We start from the raw sequence: 21,815 nt of genomic DNA, 5'->3' as shown, positions 1-21,815 counted from the left end.
CATTTCCCCCAGGAGCTACTGGGAACATTTCTCGAGCTCCTTAGCCCACCCCTGACCCTGCCTACTTTACCTCCTGTCTCCCCGAGAAAACAGAAGCTATAAAACACAAACTGACTCCTCTCTACCACAGAGTCTCTGCTTGCCCTCCTCTTCCTGCTTTCTGTCTCTGAGCCGTAGCATGAGTTAATTAGTCTCTCACTCACAGAGATCAGCCTTCTGCCTGGGCTGAATCCTCACTTCCTCCCCCCACTCCTTATGTTTTGCACTCCTGCTTTCTCCACTGACCCCCTTGCTTGCCTCAGTCTGTAAATACGCTTCAGTGTTGCTCATCCTAAAAAGTGTCTTCATTTTCTTTAAAGTGAGCTGCTTGACCTTTCTTCTCTTGAGAGAACCAAGAGTAGCTTTTCATGCTTCTTAACCTCTCGGTGCCTGTTTTCTCATCTGTCAAATGAACTCACGATGGTACCTGCTTCATAGGGTTATTGTTAATATTAAATTGTATTTATATTCTTATGTGGTTACATTTTTGTAATATTAATGTAATTACAATTATGTAATATTAAGTAGGAACTGTGGTACAGTTCCTAAAACTATGCGATTTTAGCTGTTTTGGGTGTAATAGCATCCTCTCTGGGCTTCGGTAGCACTCAGTTCTCAACACTGGCTGAGCACTGACTACTGTCAGTAGTCAGCACTGGCTGAGCACTGACTACTGTCAGTAGTAGTCAATAACTACTGTAAGTAGTTATTGGGTGTGTTTCTGTCCTCAGAAGTACATGAACTTCTTCAGTGTCCACATTACTTCATATCCATCTTTTTATCCCTAGGACTTGCCATGGTACTGTGTGTGCGTGCGTGCGTGTGTGTGTGTGTGTGTGTGTGTGTGTGTGTATGTATATACACACATACTCCCCCGTTTGTTGTATGTATCTAAAATAAACAAATACTTGAGCCCAACTGAATTGGATGGAACCATTTTCCTCCCTGAAGGGTAAAGTTGGTTTGACCTATTCCCAGATTTATCTCTGTTCCCTTGAGACTGTTTTGACCTGATGTGACATGGTTTTAAGTATAGAATAATGTTTTAAACTGGTCAGCATAGTCAAAGGAAGGAATTTGATAGGATTATGGAGCCTTTACATGCATTTGTGAACTGAGACAAAGGCGTCAATGGAGAAGATTAATCAGTGCTGGCTCCCGAGGTAGAAGGAAGGAGAACAAAGCTGTTGGAGGATCAGCTCTGAGTCGAGCCCCTACCATCTGGCAGGCAGTGGGCCAGGGCCCAAGGCTCTATGATGAGCAAGATAGATGCTGGCCATTGGCCGTGCCCTGGAGACCCCAGTCCAGTGAGAGGTTGACTGGCCGGTACTTGAGGAATACTGTGTAATTATAGCTGTGCCAAACGCCGTGGAAGAGAAGCACGGGAGAGCCTAGCCGGGGGAGTGACCGGTCCAGGTGACCAGCAGTGAGCAGGGCGGTGTGTGAAGTGGGTCTGGCAGAGGGACTAGCCTGTTTCTGGGTGGAGGTGTAGATAATTATGTGTTAGGTCCGTGACGCAGCATTCAGCATTTATGTGGGATCACGTAACACAGTCTGTTGAAGGGACGCTGGCAGGTTTCAGGGTGATTCACAGAGACACTGGAACCTGCATGTGTGAATAATCTGACATAAAAATGCGGGGAGAGGGAAACTCATTTTAGACGAACTTACGTTTTGGTCTGAAGTAACTGACATTATATGAAGCTGCTGGGCTTGTTAGAGACAGGACAATGGTCAGATTTTTAAGTCCTGGTCTATTGGTAATTTCCTGGGTGTTCCACGGATGCCAAAGAGGACAGTCTTGGAAGGGCTCACGTGGATCAGCTCACTATTTACACTCGTCTCTAAATACATCTTGCATGTTTCAATTGTTGTGTCTTCTTTCCATGAACCTAAATGTTACTCATTGCAAGATCTAGTTCATCATCCAGTCAAAAAGCCTTCCCTTCCTGCCCGGCTGAAAGTCGTCCCTCCCTTTCATTGGACCGATTCCCCATTTCACTCCTTTCGCCACTCGGAGTCTTGTCTCGTATAGTTGGCATATTTCTCATGTTGCTATGTTTTGTCTCACCTATATAGAAAATTCAGTAAAGACTATGCCAATCATGTAAAAGGCACTGAGTTTGAATGAATGAAAGAACAAATACATGAATGTCAACCTCTATAGAATTTCAAATATTACTTTGTACCCAGTAGGTAGATATTTAATAAGCCCTGGCTGGTGCAGTCAGCAGGGGAGGGTATCATCTGGCCCCAGGCTTGCCAGTTTCTTGTCCTCTGTCTTAAAATAGGAGGTGTGTGCTCTTTTTTTTTTTTTTCCTGGATGGTGTGAATCTGAAACCTTCCCCGTGGTGAAAACACTGTCTACTTTGTCTAATGTTCATTTTAGCCGAACTGATTATTTTGGCAAAACAGTCTACCCTCCGTAAACTAGAGAGAGAAAGGCAGTCTTGCCAAAGATAATCTCTCAAATAGACTCCTCCGGATGGCCGCTCAACCTGTGTCCAGCAGGAGCTCCGTGAATTTTTGATCCGTAGGGTTTTTAGCATTTTTCCTAAAGGAAGTCAAAGAAACTTTCTCTTCCTGGATCGCTCTGTGCCTCTGGATTCTTTTGGTTGGGTTGGTGTATTCCAAAACTCAAACCTGCCCACTAGCCAGATGTCTGCGACCGCTGAGTTTCCACTGGTTTTTCAGTTCCCAGTGATTAAACCAAGAGAAAAGAAGGTGATGCCACGTCTGGCCAAGGGCAGACGTCGCCAGTTGCCAAAGCCCCGGTGTCCATCGCGTGGTTGACAGGGTCTCTGCAGCCCTCGCAGGAGGCAGGCAAGTCTTTCAAAAGGGCCGAACTTCAAGGAAAAGCTCTTAAGTAAGAGTGTCATTTGGAAATGATTTGACGAATAGGACACTTACCGACCAGCCATTGAAAATCCCATTTGTGATATATTAGCAGGAATGTTTGGAGCCCACATGGAAGGTAAGGTCTGCCTTTCCCACATGCTGCCCTTCACAGCTGACACATTACACATGTCTCCAGAGCGTAACATATGGCTTCCTGAACTTGCAAGTGGGGCCCAACGTGCTCTGTTGAAACAGTGTCTGTTTAAACAGTCTCCTGGAGAAGTGAGCCATAGTCACTAAAATAGTTAATTTCATGTCTGTGAGTGTTGTCTCTAGAGCCCTTTAAAATGTGATGCTTAAGAAGCATAGTAGAAAATTTGCAAATTTAAGGCGTTATCCGCCTCTGAAAGGGTAGTGGACCCTCCGTCCTAATTTGTACATTTTGGAAGACTCAGAGCATAAACCAAAAAGGGAACCATGCAGATCATCTAATTTAAGCCTAACCATAATCACCATCTTTTTGGTGCCTAATATGTGGCAGGCCCTTTATGTACATTGCATTTAATTCCCAGGCTAATGTGCAAGTAGGTAGGGTTTCTCCCATTTTACAGATAAGGAAATAGAGACTTAAATGTGGATGACCTACTCCAGACCACCTAAATGCGAGGTGGTGGTGCTAGAATTTCAACTCGGCAGCACTTAAAATCTGAAGGCTCTTTCTTTCTCTATGCCAGGCATTCTTAATTTAGGCTTACAGATGGGCCTAGGGGTAGGGGTTTACGCTGCTGGAGAACCCTCTTTGAATAATCTTTTTTTTCTTTTTTTTTGGCCGAGGTGCGAGGCTTGCGGGATCATGGTTTCCCGACCAGGGATCGAACCTGGGTCTTCTGCAGTAGAAGCACCCAGTTCTAACCACTGGACCACCAGGGAATTCCCCAGAGAGCCCTCTTTTGTATGCAAACGTTTGTGTGTTTGTGCATTATTCTGAGAAAAGTCCATATGGTAATCAGATTCTCCAGGGGCTTTGTGAGGCCTCGTAAGAGCCACGTTCTGGCAGCAGGCCGCCTTTATTTTAGAGACGAGGAGACAGCAAGCGAGAATGCAGACTGTCCAAAGGCACTTGGTCTGGTGATGATTTGACCAGAAAATCAACCACAAGACTTCTTTCTAAATTCTGTGCGCGTGTGTGTGTGTGTGTGAAATAAATCACATATAGAGAAGAGTGCACAATCTAAATTCTGTGCGCGTGTGTGTGTGTGTGTGTGAAATAAATCACATATAGAGAAGAGTGCACAAAACAAGAACGTAGACTTTAACAAGTGAACATCTGTAGAGGCACCAACCAGGTCAGGGAATTGAGCCGGACTCTAGACTGCGCCCAGGCGTCCCTTCCAGATCAGATGCCGCACACACCCCCCAGCCAATATCCTTGTTCTTTTCTTTATGGTTTTATCGTCTATATATGCATCCCTAAACAATATGGATCCGTTTTCTCCGTTTTCATCTTTATATACGTGCAGTCGTACTGTCGTGTTCTTTTGTGTCTTGCTCCTCTCACCAATATTGTTTTAAATATTCATCTGTGTTCTTGCACGCAGTTGTGTTCATTTTCACTGCTGTGTGATATTCCGTTGTTTGATTATATTGTCATTTATTCATCCGTGTTCTGTTATTGGATGTGTGACGGTTTGTCATTTTTGCCTATTATGAACAATGCTTTCATTGACATTTCATACGTGTCTTATACATAGGTTGCACGTGCAACTCCTAGAGAAAGCCTAATATTTATTAAGCTTTTGTAGGAAACAAAATACCTAGTTCCGTAAGGAAAAAGTGAAGAAGAATTCTCTTCTCCCATCCCTGTCCTTAATGACGCCTTGTGGGGGAAGAAAATTCTTTCAAGTAAATGCTCTACGTAGCCTTAGCATGGGTTCCCATTGTCCCCAAACCTGCAGTCCAAATCAGAGCAGTCGTTGAACCTGGGTCAGTCCAGGGCCCTCTGCCCACCCTACTCCCCAGATCGCTGGGACCAGAATCTCTCCAGGATGGGACCCGGTATTCTGTGTATTTAACCAGTTCACATGCGGTTCCCCTGACTGGGGGACACTGGCTTCGCCCTGATGGATTGATGGGGCGTGGATCCTTGGTTGGGAAGAGATTTGGAGAAAGTGTACTTAGGATTAAAATCTCGGAAAAGTGGCCTCAGAAGAGTTAATGGAGTAGAAAAGCTGAGGGAGCTGGATTTGTTTAGCTTGTTTAAAAATAAAATCTGAAACATCATTAAATAGTTGTTTGCAAAAGGGTGAAAGAGTTTCAGAAATGAAGAAAGAAATATTTGCCAAGTCAGAGGTTGGAGCTGATCAAGAGGAAGAAACTCCTACTAAAATCAGACACTGAGCGTTTACTAGGCACCCCGGGGCTAAGGAATAAAGGCTGTTGTCCGTGCCTTGAGGGAGCTGGAGACCGGGACACAAAACTAGCACCCGCTGAGCTGGCGCACAAAAGCCGGGTCGCGATATTTCATCAAGTCTAGACTGTGGGCTTCAGTGGAGGTGAGTGGGCGGGCCCTCGGGGACTGACAGCGGCGAGAAGCCCAGAGAGGTCGCCTGGAAAGGCTTAAAGAGCCTGCAGGGTCCGCTGGGCTTTAGAAGGCAGCCTTTCCAGAGGCGGATGGGATGACTGCCTTCCGAGGCAGTGGCATCCATCGTTTTTTATTGTGATTCCCCAGTAAGAAATATATTTTGTATCACCACCCACTACACACTTAGAAGTTTCATAGAACGTTTAACCTTATTAAATATTATACATCTGATGTTTACAATTTTTTTTCTACTTTATTATTTTTTTTAATGTTGGATTAATCCACTAAGAGGTTAAAAACACTGTTCTAAGGGAACCAGGAGCCCAGCATGGAGGCAGAGCTGAGCCTGCCCTGTGGAGGGAGTGCCAGCAGGGGGAGGGGGTTTACTGATGTGCTGGTGGTCTCCGGAAGCCTTCCTTGATTCCAGAGTATGAGTGAATTACTTTGGAATGTTATGGCAAGACTTCACACTTCATCTATCCTGTGATCTACTTCTGACACTGTTACCCGAAAACCGGATCCACCTCTTGGTGGATGTCGAGCCAATAGACACAGCCAGGCCGAAGATCAGGAAGAGGAAGGATTCCTTACTTCCAGTAAGGAGAACCCCGGGGATCCCTCCCCCGAACAGCAAAGCGGGGAAGTTTTATGCTCAGGTACATGCATATTCATGAGGGGGCTTGGGCAGAGGAGAATTCAGCATAGAACTGGGGCACAGGTCAACTAGTCCAAGCTTTAGTTGATTGAAGTCAGGCGGGTCAACATCCATCCTCCTCCTGGGTGGGGGCCTTAGTTCCTGCAGAACTCGGAGATATATTATTATGTCTGTCCCTTGAGGAGGAACTAGGACTCTGCTTTATCACTGCACTGTTGTTTGACTGCCTTTTCTCTGTTTCCCAATTCCTTTGTTCCCTTGGGGTCATTAATCACTGAGACCTGTTCAAGGGCAAGCATTATGGCCAGGCTTACATCACAAAATGGCTTAGGTCAGAACGGCTTCTCTTATGTCAGGAAAGGCATTCCTGGTTCTCTTTCTCCGGGGACCCCCTAACCTGTCTGCTTACAGCCCCGGATGCGGGCGGGGGTGGAGGGTTCCGTCATACCAACACCCAGCTCTTCAACTTCCCTGACAAAGTGGGTGTCCAGCGATGCAGTTCAGTTCTGACCCTAACGCCCTGGAGTTAGCATCTGACCCCACAGCTTAAGGTCTCAGTCCCACAAGAGTGCTCCCACTTCAGATGCCAGTGTCAGGTCCTGGGCCAACCATGCTTCTCACTGGCCAGCTATAAAGTCCAAGGGTCCCACAACCCCCCTCCTCAGGTTTTTGTTTGTTTGTTTAAAATATTTATTTATTTTGTTGCACCTGGTCTTAGTTGTGGCTGGCAGGCAGGCAGTCTCGCTGGCTCCTTAGTTGAGGCATGCAGACTCTTAGTTGCGGCATGTGGGATCTAGTTCCCGGACCGGGGATCGAACCTGGGGCCCCTGCATTGGGAGCGCAGAGTCTTAGCCGTTGCACCACCAGGGAAGTCCCGCCCTCCTCAGGTTTGATGATTTGCTTGAACGGCTCACAGAACTCAGGAGGGCACTTCCCTTACTATTGTCAGTTTATTATAAAGGATACCATTCGGGAGCAGCCAAATGGAAGAAACGCATAGGGCAAGGTATGGGGTGTGTGTGCGCATGCGTGTGGGAGCTCAAGGCTTCCATGCCCTGTCCTGCAAAACCACCCTCCCGGCACCTGTGCAGCCGAGCGGGGACCCTGGACCCTCCCCGCGACAGACCCCTCTCCCGTACCCTCTGCTGTAGCTCCTCTCTGAAGTACTCAGCTAATGGTATCTCCTACACATTGCCTGGGCTTTTCAGATGCTAAGAAACCACCACCAAATGAAGAACTACTGGATGATCTTGAGCACACAGCCCCCAGACCTTCTGGTGCCTAAGCCGCCCATCGTCCAATCAGAGAATTGTGCCCGAGCTGATCACATACCCTGGGACGCCACACCCCCCCCCCCGCCCCGCCTTTAAAAATGCTTTGCTGAAACTCTTCAGGGCGTTCAGGGTTTTGGGGGCACGAGCCACCCTTTCTCCTTGCATGGCCCTGCAATAAACCTTTCTCTCCTCAAACTCCCGACATTTCGGTTTGTTGGGCACACGAGCTTGTGTCCGGTGACAGATCCACGTGTAACTAATTTTAGAGCGCCCCTGCAATCAGATTTTTCTCTGCGCGAGTTGAGGGCCTTAGCGGCACTGAGAAGGAAAATCCTTTCATGTGGCCTTTCTTTGCTTAGGTGCTTTCAGTCAGTCCTCTGAGATTTAATATCCTTTTGATCTGCCCAATCCAGTTTTAATTTGGTCAGTTTAAATTAGGGAAGGATTTTAAAAGGCAACACTAATAATAATGCTGCGTTTGGGATAATGTAGGTAGGAGTAACTGGTCCGAAATGTGCTTCAGTGAACTTTTTTTGTTTTGTCGTGGCTAGTAAAATGCAGTGGGGGGAATAAGCTGATCTGTTTCTTGGTGTTTGCTACGTTTTGTTGTTAAGTAAACCTTGCTATTCCACTAAGGAATGCTTGTGCCTTGGGCGGTATGTTTGTTTCTTCCCCTTCAATAGGAAGCCTGATTTGTAATTGAAGAGAAAACCTAATGTCTTCTTTGTGAGTAAATTGATTGTTGTAGGAGAATTGGGGATGATTTGGCCCAGACACACTCTTTCTTTGTTAAACAGTATTTAGAGAGCCGTCATGTGAAGCTGTTCTATCTGATAGCCCCTAGCTACTGGCACTTGAAGTTTAAAATTAAAATTAAAAATTCAGTTCCTCAGTCGCATTGGCCACATTTCCACTGCTCAGTAGCCACGTGTGGCTAATTCGAGACTGGCGTTTGGGGCCAGATAATCCTTGGTTGGAGGGAGGGAGCCATCCCATGCATTGTAGGGTGTTTAGCAGCACCCCAGGCTCTACCTACTGGATGCCAGGAGCGTTCTCTAGTCATGACAGTCAAAACTGTCTGTTGAGATTGCTAAATGTCCCTTGAGGGGCAGAGTCACCCCTGGTTGAGACTCACTGGCCGAGTGGCTACAGTTTTGGACAGTGCAGATATAGAACATTTCCATTATCACACACAGTACTGTTCTAGAATAATTCCTAGCACTGTTTGGTGTGGCACATTTTATAGATTAAACCTTTTAAGCTTTAGAGGAATCCCAGTGGTCATCCAGTTCAAAGCTTTGCGAAACTGAGGCAGAGAGGTGTTTTTTTCCAGGTGACTTCAGATCCATAGCATATAGGTGTCCATCTAAAGTTCTGGACTTCACGCAGCCTAGAGGACAGACTTGTGATTTTCATTCAAACCTACCTCATGCTTGCTGTGTGCTTGCACTCAGTGATGGCAAAAAGAAGGAGGACTTCCTCCTTCATGCGGGAAGGAGGGAGTCCTGAGAAATGGAAGACACCCCGCCCTGAGACTCTCAGAGAAGCAAATTCCTGACTTGAACCCTGGGTTATACCTGTTGCACTCCTCCCCGGCCTGTGGCTTTCTCTGAAGCCCTGCCTCTAGGCTAGGGTGGGAGGGGTGCTGGGGACATCTGGTGGCCTCACCCTTGCTCTATGAGAGGGCACAGTCCTGTTGGGTTTCCCAGTTCCATGAGTACAGAGAGATGTGAACACACTTCTGGCCCATGGAAGACTGCGGTCCTTTAAGAGTCCCTCCTGTTAGCTTTTAAATCTCCAGTCTCCTTGCGTCTTCCTGGAAGTAGCCTGTGGCAAAGCCTTCAATATGAATTACTTGGAGATTCTTATTTTCGGGGTCACAGGGAAGCAGCCAGCCCTAGAGACCTGTCTACAGAAAGCATTGGGGAGGGAAGAAGATTCTCTTTCAGGGTGGTGGTGTCCACAGCTGGAGAGGCCAGAAAGTAGGCTTAGCAAAGGCTGGGGTGGGGATGTGTCTGGAGGGCAGGCTGGGCCTGCAAAGTTTCCCAGGGGCTTTGATGTGTCCCAGGATCTCCTCCCCCTCGATGACCCCCCCCATGCTTCACATACCTCCCGTTGACTCTTCTTCCATCACCGAGTTTATTCTCTCCTCTGCTCTAAAATCTTCAACGGCTCGCTGCTGCCTTTTCACGTTGGACAATTCTTAGTACTCAAGGCTCTTTTTGCTCTTCTATTATCTTCTTTCCCTTCTAAGAGTAGAAACTGGTTTTTGTGCAGCTGAAAGCTTTACTGTTACCGCGGTTTGCAGAATTATTCTCTTGGGGCTGAGGGTCCACGGTGGCGGACACTTTGCTCAGAGCTATTTGATGTGGAATAGTTTGCTCAGGAGGAAGTTTAGTTTCTGGTGATACTCTGTTGAGTCGGAGGCCTAGACAACTACTTAAAGGCAGCATACAGCTCAAAATTCCAAGTCCAGTAAACAGGCCAGAAGCAGACGGATGATCGCATGTGTAAATCCTCAGGGAACCTTGGGCTAGTGGCTGGTTGGTCCTGTAACATCAGGAGCCCAGTGAGCTGCTGACCAGGTCCAAGGTCAGTGTTCTGCGGTGGCAGCTGTCAGGTTTAGCTGGAACTAAGCTAATGTGTAAACTGGCCTCTTGGTCTTTTTAAGTTGCTTCATCTTCCCCATTTCAGTTGAAAGAAGTTGCTTTTCTTTCAGAGTTTGGTGACTGGCTGCTCCTTCATCGAATTGTGGATGTTTTCTTTTGGGAAACCGGTCTTTTTGGGTGTCTCCATGGTGAAGGGAAAGGTAGTTTTAAAGTCGTGCATTTGGGGGCAGGTTCTGATCTGAGCGATGGGAGGCTTGGGGAGTGGGGAGGACCAAGGTCCTGCCGGCTGCATGGCCGTGGCCGCTATATTGCTCACTGGCTCTGCATCTCCCTTTTGCTCCACAGACCAACGAGTGGAACAAGAATGATGACCGGCTGCTGCAGGCCGTGGAGAACGGAGACGCAGAGAAGGTGGCCTCGCTGCTGGGCAAGAAGGGGGCCAGCGCCACCAAACATGACAGCGAGGGCAAGACCGCGTAAGCTAAAGAGATTGGCTTCTGACGGCCGCCTCTGGGTTCTCAACCCGTTCTCTGGAATTCCCAGGGTCCCTGGGGGAACTTTGCCAGTGCATCTATGGGGACTTGGTGAAATTACTGCCTCTACCGCATCCCGCATGTTAAAATGTATAAGAGGATATTTTAATCCAGTTCCTTTCTCTTCAAGGTCCAAATTACATATTTGGGCTTTACCTTGAATGGCCACATTTGCTCCCAGGTGTGACCGGAGATTTTGCCAGAGAAGACATAGCACCAGGCTTGCAGCCAGTTAACTGTTAGGTGGGAAAAGAGTTCTGCCCCAGATTAGAAACAGCGTAAAAGAGAAAGTAATTTTTTCATAACCCTCAAATCTTATTATTTATAGTATTATTTCTTACGAAACCCCTTCCTTCACGTAGACCTGTAATTTTGTATAAATTTTGCTTTATGATTTGCCATATGTGGTACTTTTGTCCACCATAATTAAAACTATATATTTAAGTGTGTGTGTGTGTGTGTGTGTGTGCGTGTGTGTGTGTTTGCTTGTTTGTTTGTTTGTTTGTTTGTTTGTATCCATCCTTACTCTGGTCGTACTGTAGAGAGATCTTTAGACTTCTAATCTGGACTCTATCACTTAGGAGTTGTGTAGTCCTTGAATTTCAGTTTCTTCATTGTACAGTGGAGATGACAGTATTCAACCGCTAGGGCAGTTATAAGAATAAAACAAGATACTGACTTTGGTTGGGTGCCCCCAGGAGCAGGCTGTGAGGTGAGGATTTGAGTGTAAGTAGTTTTTATAGCCCGTGATCCCAGGAAGTGCACGGTAAGGGAATGAAGCCTCTATAGCATGTTATTGACGCGATACTGCTCTGGGTGACCGAGACTCATTCCCACTAAGGACCTCTGGGAATCTGTTTAGATTTAGAGCAGGGTGTGGCCCACTGTCTTTGTAAATCAAGTGTTATTAGAATGCAGCCACACCCATTCATTCAGCATTGTCCGTGGCTGGCCCACAAAGCCTGACGTATTAACTAGTTTGCTTACCCCAGGCTTAAACTATGCCCAGAGTTATCCCACCCGAGGGGTAAGGAAACTGGGGTATCTGTTCCTGATCTCCTGTCCCTCCCAAGGTTGAGTGCCTCTCCTAGGGGCCGTAATGCTCGTGGCCAGAACACTTCCAAGACGTTGAGGAAGGGGCACCTACAGCCACAGACACCGTGTGTAAAGAGCTGCACAGTGCCCAGCCCACAGTAGACACTCGATAAAGCCAGCTCCCTTCCTTTCTTGTCCTAGATGAGTGGTTCTCAATCCTGGCAGCTCCTGCATTAGACTCTCCTGGGGTGCTTTTCAAACATGTTGATGCCATGCCCACCCCAGATGTTCTGAGTCGTTTGGTCTAGGGAGAGGCCCAGGAATCAATATTTTCTAAAGTATCCCATGTAGGTTCAACCAGAGAGAACCATTCTCTGGAAACTAAACTAGATTGACTCTAGTTTGAAGGGTAAGTATCAGGCATGACTGGAAAATTGTCAGGAGAAAATTGTCACATTTTAGCATACTTTGCCAGTTAACCCTCTTCCCAGCACCCAGTGAATCCCGTAGTGTAGACACCGACCCTTTTGTTTTGGGAGCCGCAAGAGAGCTTAAGGGGCTGAGCTTTGTGTAGAGACCAGGCTAGTTGGTACACAAAGAGAAGAGGGATGCGTTGTCACGCAGGTCGGAGTCTGGTCCTCTAGGAGCTGGGCTTGTCCTCCGTGCCCGTCACCCCAGGTTGAGCTCCACCTCACAGCCTGTTTGACTTCCTCCTTGGCCTGTCTCAGGTGTGAGGACAGGGCCATACCCCCGTGAGCTCTGACTCGTTAGGATGCCCAGTAGTAGGTGGGCTTTGGGTGTTGGCTAATATTTTGTTGCATCAGTTGCCTACTCGGCCTTATGTAACTTTTAGTTCTTATCACTCTTGCACTCTAGATTGTAATTTCCTTGCTAGAAGGGACTGTGACCTTGTAGTTCACGGCTATAATTATATCATCTAGCCAGCTCAGTTTGTAGTAGATAGTCAATAAATATTTGTTGGATGAGTCAGTTAACCTTTTCCTGTGATGCCACATTTGGATTCCGTGCTCTCTGAGCTACAGTGGCAGAGGCCGTACTCCTAAGCCCGTCCTGAGGCTTTTGGCTGTAGGCATGGTGCTTTCGCATTACCCTTTGTACCACTCTACAGCTTCCCTGGCTCCTGTCCTCCTCCCCGTCTGGCTCTGCAGGTGTCTGCACGAGATGAACTTTGTAGCCATCTGAGAGAAAGGGGAGGGAACTGTTCCTGATAGTTCTGTCCAAGACAGTACTCACTAAAAGAAGATAAAAAAAAATTAGATTAGTGGTTTTGCCACAATTGTGATCACCTTGATCCCTTTGTGTCTTTTGTTAATAAGACATTTATTATGTATAGAATAGATGGCCAGACTGTTATTTTCTATTCCCTCTCTTTTTTAATTGTAAAATATACACATCATAAAATTTACCATTTTAAAGTATACAGTTCAGTGACATTAAGTACCTTCATAATGTTGTACAACCATCATCATCTAGTTCCAGAAATTTTTCATCACCCCAGAATGAAACCCATACGCATTAAACAGTGACAGTCCTCGACTTCCCCTCCCGCTCTCCCTGGCAACCACTAATCCGCTTTCTGTCTTTATGAATTTGCCCATTACGGATATTTCACGTAAACGGAATCATACCATACATACGGGGCCCTTTGTCTCTGGCTTCTTTCACTTAGCATAATGTTTTCAAGTTTCATCCTTATTGTAGCATGAATCGGTAGTTTATTCTATTTTTTTCAACTGTAGAAATGCACACAGCAGTTATAAAAAATCACCACCTCCATTTGGAAGCTGATAAAACTAAGGCCCACAGGATACATCTCTCCCTGAATTAACCCTAGAACCAGTTCTAACATCTCTACCTTTGCACTTACAAGCCACTGTCGTTCCCTTCAGTGACACTTAGGTAGAAAACTAGAGGAACTCTATGGAAAAGGAAGAGAGGAGGTCATTAATTTTTCTGTGCAAGATTTTCCATAAGTCATCATCTGCTAACGTTTAACTTTTCTACTTGGGCTATTCCTTTTGATGATTAAAGTTATCAACGGATAACTATGAGAATTTAATTTTCAAAGGCACCATGGAATTAAATGTATCTGGCTTCCTGTTTTCATTCACATCTAATGGCCCTAGTATTGAGAAGGAGGGCTGTGCTGCGGCGTTGGAAACCATCTCTCCTGTCCCTTTTGGACCTCGTCATTCTGCACAGCCAAGCGCTCTGTTGTGAGCCCCAAGCAGTGTTGTTCCCTTGGCTTCTCACCTTGGAAGTCTGCACTTTGGGATTTGGGTTAGTCCAATCGGTGCATTCCTGCCCGAGTGTACATGTGTCTCCCTCAAGCTGCGGAGACTTTGCAGTTCGTGCGCCAGTTCTTTCCCACGGGCATTTGGTTTGGTAGCAGGTGAATTGGGAACCTCCTAGGACCTTCTAACTTCACGGCGGGCCAATGCAGTGCGTCTCTCCTGCCAGAGGTCTTGGCTTCACCAGCCCCGCGGAGCTCGCAGGGCCAGCATTTGTCAGTGGACGCGTATGGAATGTATTGCCTTTGTCTCCAAAGGGTAAGACTAAATCACACACCTAAAGTAGGTCCTTGGCAGGACTTGGCCTCATCCTCTGCCCGCTCATTAGGGTTTACTCTTTGATTTATATACACCTCCATATCAAAATTAATTTGGAGGCCTGTTTTCTAGGTAGCTTTTGTGATAACCCGTTTTGTCATCTTGCTCAGTGATGCACCATGTTTTCCTATTGCCTGACAGCCTAGAGTCCCGATTTTGGCTTTCAAGGGCCTCCCAGGGACCCTGCCCTTACTTAGCTGTTTTCTCACACATTCCTTCTGCTGGAGGTGGCGCTGTCTGCTCCCTGCCCTCCCCTCCCCTCCTATAAGACCATCCAGGTGGTTGTCCCAGGTTCTCTGGTCCAGAATGCCTTCCTCCCTGATATTCTCAGTCCTTTTTTTTTTTTTTTTGATTCTTCTTCTCTTTGAAATACTAGAATCTTGCTTTAGAACTTGGTATTGTTACAACAATAGAAAAGTCTCTGCAGCTTAAATAAGATCTGTGTTTTCTGAACGACTTGAATCCCTTACAACAGGGGTCCCCAGCCGAGGACCCCCGGGCCGGGGACGAGCAGCTCTCCATGGGCCTGTTGGGAACCGGCCGCACAGCAGGTGAAACTTCATCTGCCGCTCCCGGTCACTCGCGTCACCCCCTGACCATCCCCACACCCTGTCCTGTGGAAAAACTGGCTTCCATGAGACCGGTCCCTGCTGCCAAAAAGGTTGGGGACCGCTTCCTTACAACACAGAAGGTCCCTGAGGACAAGGATCGTATGATTTTAGTGTTTGTGTCGGTCTCTCCCACTGTTCCAGGCATAGAAGAGGCATTTGGCTGGTGTTTGTGGATGTGAACTTTTCAGCATGATTCTAATGGAGAAAACACTCTCTTTCTGCTGGTACTGTCTCACGGGTAAAGTTATTAGGGGTGAGTTAACTTGGGGGTTCGAGAGGCAAAAAGCTATCCTGGTGAATGTCACAACTTGACACTTGTCTCTCCCAGCTTCCAGTGAACTTTCAGTAGAGAAATACTCAGCCTTCATTACCTAGAGAACCAGACGACCCAGAAAGTCCCAAGAATGAGGCAGCCATCTCGGCAGACATTCTCCAGAAGCCTCCATAACCCAAGGTCAATAACCAGATGGGTGGTTTGGTAATTCTTCAGACTTTTCCGCTCTTGCTGGAATATTTCCTTTAGGGAGAGATAAGAAACCTTGTCTGAAAATTTTCTCCCTCTAAAACTGATCAAAGAGGGGTTAAAAAAAAAAAAAGTTGAATGACTGGAATTCACTTTGCGAAGAGTAAAAGCAGGGTGGTGTCTGGGGTCAGAAGAGAACAGAATAGAGCAGGGCAGAGAGCCACGGCTGCAGGCTGTGTTTGTGGAGTCAGGCTTGGCTTCCTGCGACCCCTCCATTCTCTTTCCACCGTGGAGGTGAGGAAGGGGGAGGACGCCATTGCCCTAAAACCTCTCACCATAGAGCAGTCTAATTGTTTCAGGATGGTTTCCCCTACATTTGGATGTGCATTTCATTAAAGTTATGTGTGTTTGTTTTAGGAACAACCAGACTAAATAAAATCACTGCTGGGACTGTAGTATTTGAAGAAATACCACCCAGCCATGTGTGTATAGATAAATATATATATATATATATATATATATATATATATATGTATGTATGTATGTTGTCTGTATCCATAGCCCGCGTTTCAGAAACCTGATCTTTTTGGCTTTGAAAACAAGAACTTGTGCTAGTATTTTTAGATGACTCTGTGGAACTTACATGTAAAATAGAGGAGGTCGTCCTTGAATTCTGCAAGTCAGGACAAGAAGGGGCTCCTCTGGTGGGTGGCTTGTTGTACTTTTGACTCTTCCTGTTTTCGCAGAATAGGGATGGATACCGGGTTTTCTCAGTTCAGTCTTGGAAATCAAGTCATACCACCTGCTCACCTTCCTCCAGTTCTTCCCACACAGCTGTCAAATTCATTTACCTAAAACTGCTGTATATTTTATGTCATTGCAGCCTCCTTCCCAGCAAAATGACCTTCCAGGCAAAACCACCCTGTGTCTTGTCTAAATCTTGTTAATGTTTGGCAGAGGGATGAACTGAACGCTATAATTTCTATATAGCATATCTGCTCTGCTTTTGGTCAAGTAGATTTTCGAAGGCGACATAACGTCTGTTCCTGTCTTGCAAATGTGCCCAGACGTTTGCTTCTAGTTGGGAGGTACTAAAATGTGCCAAACTCTGTTGTCTAAAATGCTCCAAACTCTATCGTAAGCACGTACAAAAGAAGGAGAAAATATGGTCCTTGCCTACAAGATGCATAGCATCTGGCCGAGGAGACAAGACCAATGGATGTACTGGAGAATAATTAAGTGCTGAATCATAAAATACTAACTTGTAAGGGGTTCAAGATGGGAAGAGGTGGTTAGGCACAGGAGTAGCGAAGGAATGCTTCCTGCCTGAGGTATGAAGTGTGATGCAAGGTGGACCTGAGAGAATGGATTGGGAGGGTGTGGAGGAAGTGGAGGACAGTGTGGGTGCTGGTAACAGCGTGATGGAGGCCACCCCGAGTTGAAGAGGAAAAACAACACAGTGCTCACTGTTTCCTTCCCTTTCTCCAGAGTTATCATGGCAGTTCAAGGTCAGGGACCCACTTGACACTGGATCAGTGGTTCTCAACTCCCATTAGAAGCACCTGGACAACTTTGAAAAGTGCTGTGCGGGGTGTCACCCTCTAAGATACCTATGTGATTGGTGTGGGGTGCAGTCTGGGAGTGGGGCTGTTTAAAGCACCCAGGATACTTGAATGGTCAGTCCAAACTGAGAACCACAGCGCTGGACACTGTGCAGTGAGACCCCAGGCTTCTTAGCCCAAGGCTTCTCAACAGGTTTTCCCCATGATAGGTTACAGGTAGACTGAGGCAGGCCCACGGAGCCCAGGTGGAATTTTTCCTAGCAGACACGCACATACATATATGTATATATAATGCTTGTGCACAGAATAAAATTAAAGGTAAATTTTGGCATAAAGTAAATTATGTTAAACTAATTCACAAGGGTTTTAAAGGGGAAAATGGTGTTGTAGGTTAAAGCCGAACAGATCATGTTGCAAAATTGTGCTTTGGAAGGAACACTTGTAACCAGGGAAGTGGTGCAAATTGATGAGAATAGATTTGGGGATTAAGAACTGCACTGATAAAATATTGGAGGGATCACAGGATTTTTCATTTTAAAACTGTTTGCAAAGCAGGATTAAGTATATTGAGAAGGGAGGATTTTAAACACTCAGTTGGCTCACTGTTGCCCGGGGTTGCAGCAATCTGGCTTTTCCATGCCCTCCGCCGGCCCGGACCTGCCCCCGCATGTGGAGGTCAGGAGAGCCTGGGAAACCCCAGCTGGCTGTGTTAGAGGGCGGAGCAGGGGCGGGTGGCCGGCAGCACAAGCACGCAGTGACCTCCACTCAGCCTAACCCCGCAAGAGGAGGGGGCACCTGGGGCGGGAGGTTCTCACGCTGGCAGTCACCAGACAGTTCAAGGGTGGAGGCGCATGAAATCACTCGACACGTGCCTGTCCTTTAGAAACACTCCTGCTTCCCTGAAATACACGCCTTCCAAAATGCTGCCGCCGCCGCCCCACCATGCTGCTGGGTCATTCGAGGTCCAGTTTTCCGTCTCATTCATGAAGCCTTTTCTAAATTCCTAAGGGGGTGAGCTCGATCTCAACCACTGCCTCTCTTAAAACACCTAGGATTTGATGAGTCTCGGTTACCTATGTACTTATCTTATCCCTGTTATTCGACTATCGGGGTCAGAGCCCAGTCTTATCCAATTAATAAGAAAGGAGTTGTTATTAATCGTGTTAATATTGAGTGCCCAGCACTGGGCTAGGGGCTTTCATATGTGTCATTCATTCAACAGATAGTTGATTCTTTCACCCATTTTAAAGACCATGTCAGTTTCCCTCAGGTATTTCTTATCTGATGCTCTCAATTACCCTGGAGTAATTTGTGAAGAGGAAAGTGTGGGTCAGAAAGGTTTGGAAATTGGTACAAATCACCCATTCTGGGTGGTGGAGTCTGGGGGGTCTACTCTGAGCACAAGAGACGAATCATTTGCCCTAAAGAGATTTCATACTGCCCAAGTGCTGTTTTTCCTACTGCATTTGTGAAACCAAACAATCCCGAAGAAAAAGAGCTAACTCTCAGCTTAAGTGTCACGGGGTTTCTTAGCTCTGAGTATGTGATCTTTCTTCTCAGCCTCTCCTCCTCCTGTCCCCAGGAGATCTCCGTCCCCAGAAGCACAGCTGATTCCATTAGCACATCGTGGGCACTTAAAGGACAGGAATCCTATTTTTACAGCCTTTCTTTCTTTTATGCTAGTCACCATTTATTATATCTATCCGAAACGTTTAGCAGGAGAAGGCCACCAGTGTTCCCATTTCTCAAACTGTCTACCCCCTCAGTCCCTAACGGGGGCAGTGATCAAAGTCCCTGTTGCAGCTGCCTTTGAAATAGCTGAAGGCCTGGCAGCCCTATTACTTCTCTGCCAGAGGCGATTTCTCTTAGGCCCATAGGGTTGATCCCAACTAGTAGAGTAGGATTCGTTTTTCAACGCGTTTTTGACTATAAGCTATTAGACAGTGATGCCTTCCTTACCCTTGGATTATAATCTGAAACGGGAATCCAGGTCTTTTAGGATTAAGGTTTGTCCCGCTGAAATACTTGGGTGTGTGCTAAGCCTCTTTTGAGCTCAGTGACCTCATTAGAATTTAGATGCTGCAGCAAGTAAGTCCCTGGAAACAATTGGTAGGCTGGGTTGGAATCGTAGACTTGAGAGCTGAAAAAGGCTTCAGTGGTCATGTGGACCAGATGAATAAACTGAGGCCAGTGAAAGTGAGCGACCTTATCGTTCCATACTTGGGGATGGCAGAACTGAGACCAGAACCAAAGAATACTGAATTTTAGTTCATGCTTCTGCCTCCTATGCCAATGGTCCTAAAAATGGGACGTGTATGAGAATCGCCTAGGGGGCTTGTTAAAACACAGATTGCTGGGCCCCTCCCCTGTGTCGGGGCAGGATCCTCAGAATCTGCATTTCTCACAAGCTCCCAGTGCTACTGATGCTATGGTAGCATAGTATGCTATGCTACTGTGGCCCAAGGGCCACACTGTGAAAACCACCATGTGACCTGATGTTGGGAAGCAAAATAAAGCTTGTAATAATGACATAAAGGACACAGCCTCTCCCTTAAGAACTTATAGTACAACCTGAAGAAAACACGGTCATGCCAGTTTCTGGGTGTGCCTTGGTTTAAGGAAATGCCAAATAGAAACTTCAGATGGAAAAGGCAAATTCAAAACGGAAGACTTGCATTCTCCCCCCGCCCACCCCAGACCACTTCTCTGTGCTAGGAAAATTGCAATAGGCAAGACAAGATCTCTGCCCTCGTGGAACGTATGGAAGGTATAGTCTAACGGGGCACTCAGACAATAACCACATGCCTCTTTCACGTAATATCAGGTGCACTGGAGAAAAAGCAGCAGCCAGGGGCCACTTTGAATAAACCTGGGCAAGAAAGGCCCCTCTGAGCAGACACCTTCATTTGAGCAGATTCCTGAATTAGCATGGGGTGCCAAGCCTGCTCTTTCCTAGGACTGCTGTCCTGGTGGAGGGAACAGCAAGGCGAATGCTCTGAGGCGGGAGGGTACTTGATGTGGCCTCAGCGAACCGGGAAAGAGCTAGAAGGTGAGATCACAGTGGGAGCCAGGACCTCCTCATATAGAGCCTGGTGAGCCACACGAAGGATTTTGGATTAAATCCTAATTCCAAATACTTAATTTCTCTGATTCATTTTTATGTGACTTAATATCATTTTTTCCCCCTCCAGAAAGGTTGTCTTACAAAAGCCATGCAACTAAAGTATAGGCGACTGTAGGTATTGGGAAATGCTGAAGCTCTCAAGGGATGATGAAAAGTTGGTTATTACCGTGAAGTATTTCTGAGTCACACCAACCATGGTGATCCCCCTTGTAAATAAAGGGCTTTCAGAGGAAAGAAGGAAGATGTGGGTTTCGCAGGCAGGAACTGCTCTTAGAGTCAGGGCAGTGAGCTCAAGTCCTGATCTTCTGCACATTTCCTAACCGCTCTGAGCCTCAGTGTCTTCATCTGTGAAGTGAGGATGTTGGGCCAGTGTATCCTTCTGGAACCTTCTAACACGCTGGGATTCTGGGTGTGTCTCGTGATGGTAGGGTTTGGTGTATGGGTGTTTCTTTGTGGCTTGATTGACTTGGGGAGTGAAAAGTCAGTTTCCGAGGCTGCCAGTGGCCAGCCTGTTGCGTTCCCGACCTCACCCGGCTGGCCAGCTCTTTTGGTATCGGGAGCTGGGGTGCTCGTAAAGGGCGCAAGAAAGAGTTTGGTTTGAGTGAAATCTTCTGTGAATGAATATGCCTAAAAAATCCAAGTCTTCTGAAAGTAGCCTTGTGAGTTTGTGTTTCCTCCAAGTATGTGCTTCAGCTGGCAGTCAGAAACCAGAAGAACTCTGTTTGTTGTTACTCTGAAAGATGGAAGGAACTTTCCCAGCCATCAGTCATGGGCTTTTAAATAGTAATAGTTCAAATCCGCATCGGGTTAAGGGCCTTGAGAAACATGCCGGCCTTGTCTCGAGGCATTGAAGGCTTGTACAACTTGCTGAGCGGTTTTGTAATAAACGAAACCTCTGTCGCAGGCTCTGTTTGCTGCAGTGCTTGGATTACACTTCTTTCCATTGGAGACCACTGGCGACCCTAATCAGCCCCAATGAGAAGCCTGTGTTTGCTTTTTGGCCAAATACTTAGTTTTTTGTAGTTTAAACTTTGTTTCTTAAAGAGCCGTACAGCTAGTAAGTTATATTATGTGGTATTTCACAGTTTGCAGAGTGATCTAACAAATAGTGCAGTTTCTCAGCATGGTGTTGAAGGGCCAACTCTGCAGGCAGAATGCCGAAGTCAAATCCAGGCTCCCCTACTTACTGGTTCTGGGACTTCGGGCAAGCTTACTGGACTCCTCTATGCCTCAGTTTCCTCCTCTGTAAAATGGGGATGATGATAATTACCCCTCCCAAGGCTGGTTGGGGGGTGTAATGAGTTAAAACGTAACTAGTGCATTGTATTTCAACAGATAAGCTGCTATTATTATTGATGCTGATGTTTTTTAGTTGCCCAAACATGGTTTAGAGGTGAGGGAACTGAAGTTAGGTACCTCAGCCATGATGACACAACAACAGCGCAGCAAACCCAGCCATGGTATCCCGGCCTCCTCACTGGGTTTCTGCTGGTTCTTCCTCTGCATCTTCAGGATGCCATCCAGCTGCTGTCCTGGGGCTCTCAAGGTCATCTTGGTCTTCTCTCGGGAGTGGGAGGGAGGGAGGAGGAAGAAGAAGGGGGGTGGTTGGTGGGGGAGAGATCGGGAGCCGCAAAACTCTGAAGCACAGAAACCTTGGGAACTTTCCAAGTGACAAAAACAGAGAAATTCCAAATATCAATAAGCAGCAGAGGCATCAAAGGATCATGATGTAAATCTTCAGGCCATTCTGCCTTTTAGTTACCCCTCTGTGAAAGGGCCCAGCTGAGTTTTATAAGCAAAGCTAAACATTGCCTATTATAATGAAACTTAAAACAGCATCGATTCCTTTTTTGTGGGATAT

The 21,815-nt window shown here is 46.6% G+C and overlaps 1 protein-coding gene across 4 annotated transcripts in view; it reads left to right on the top strand.

Annotated features, from left to right (window-relative positions):
* RAI14 (retinoic acid induced 14) overlaps nt 1-21,815 on the top strand; it is a 147,424-nt gene that overhangs the window by 84,068 nt on the left and 41,541 nt on the right. For 3 of the 4 annotated variants that reach the window (XM_082836327.1, XM_082836325.1, XM_082836326.1), the window contains exon 3: nt 10,342-10,472. In XM_082836327.1, coding sequence (XP_082692453.1) covers nt 10,342-10,472 — 131 coding nt within the window. Of the gene's footprint in view, nt 1-10,086; nt 10,197-10,341; nt 10,473-21,815 lie in introns of those variants that run through there. The other variant, XM_082836324.1, reaches the window with a different exon arrangement.

Source organism: Leucopleurus acutus, assembly GCF_964270905.1.
Source record: "Leucopleurus acutus genome assembly, chromosome: 3".
Classification (NCBI taxonomy): domain Eukaryota; kingdom Metazoa; phylum Chordata; class Mammalia; order Artiodactyla; family Delphinidae; genus Leucopleurus; species Leucopleurus acutus.
The sequence above is the reverse complement of the archived record's forward strand: the minus strand, read 5'-3'. Positions and strand labels throughout refer to the sequence as shown.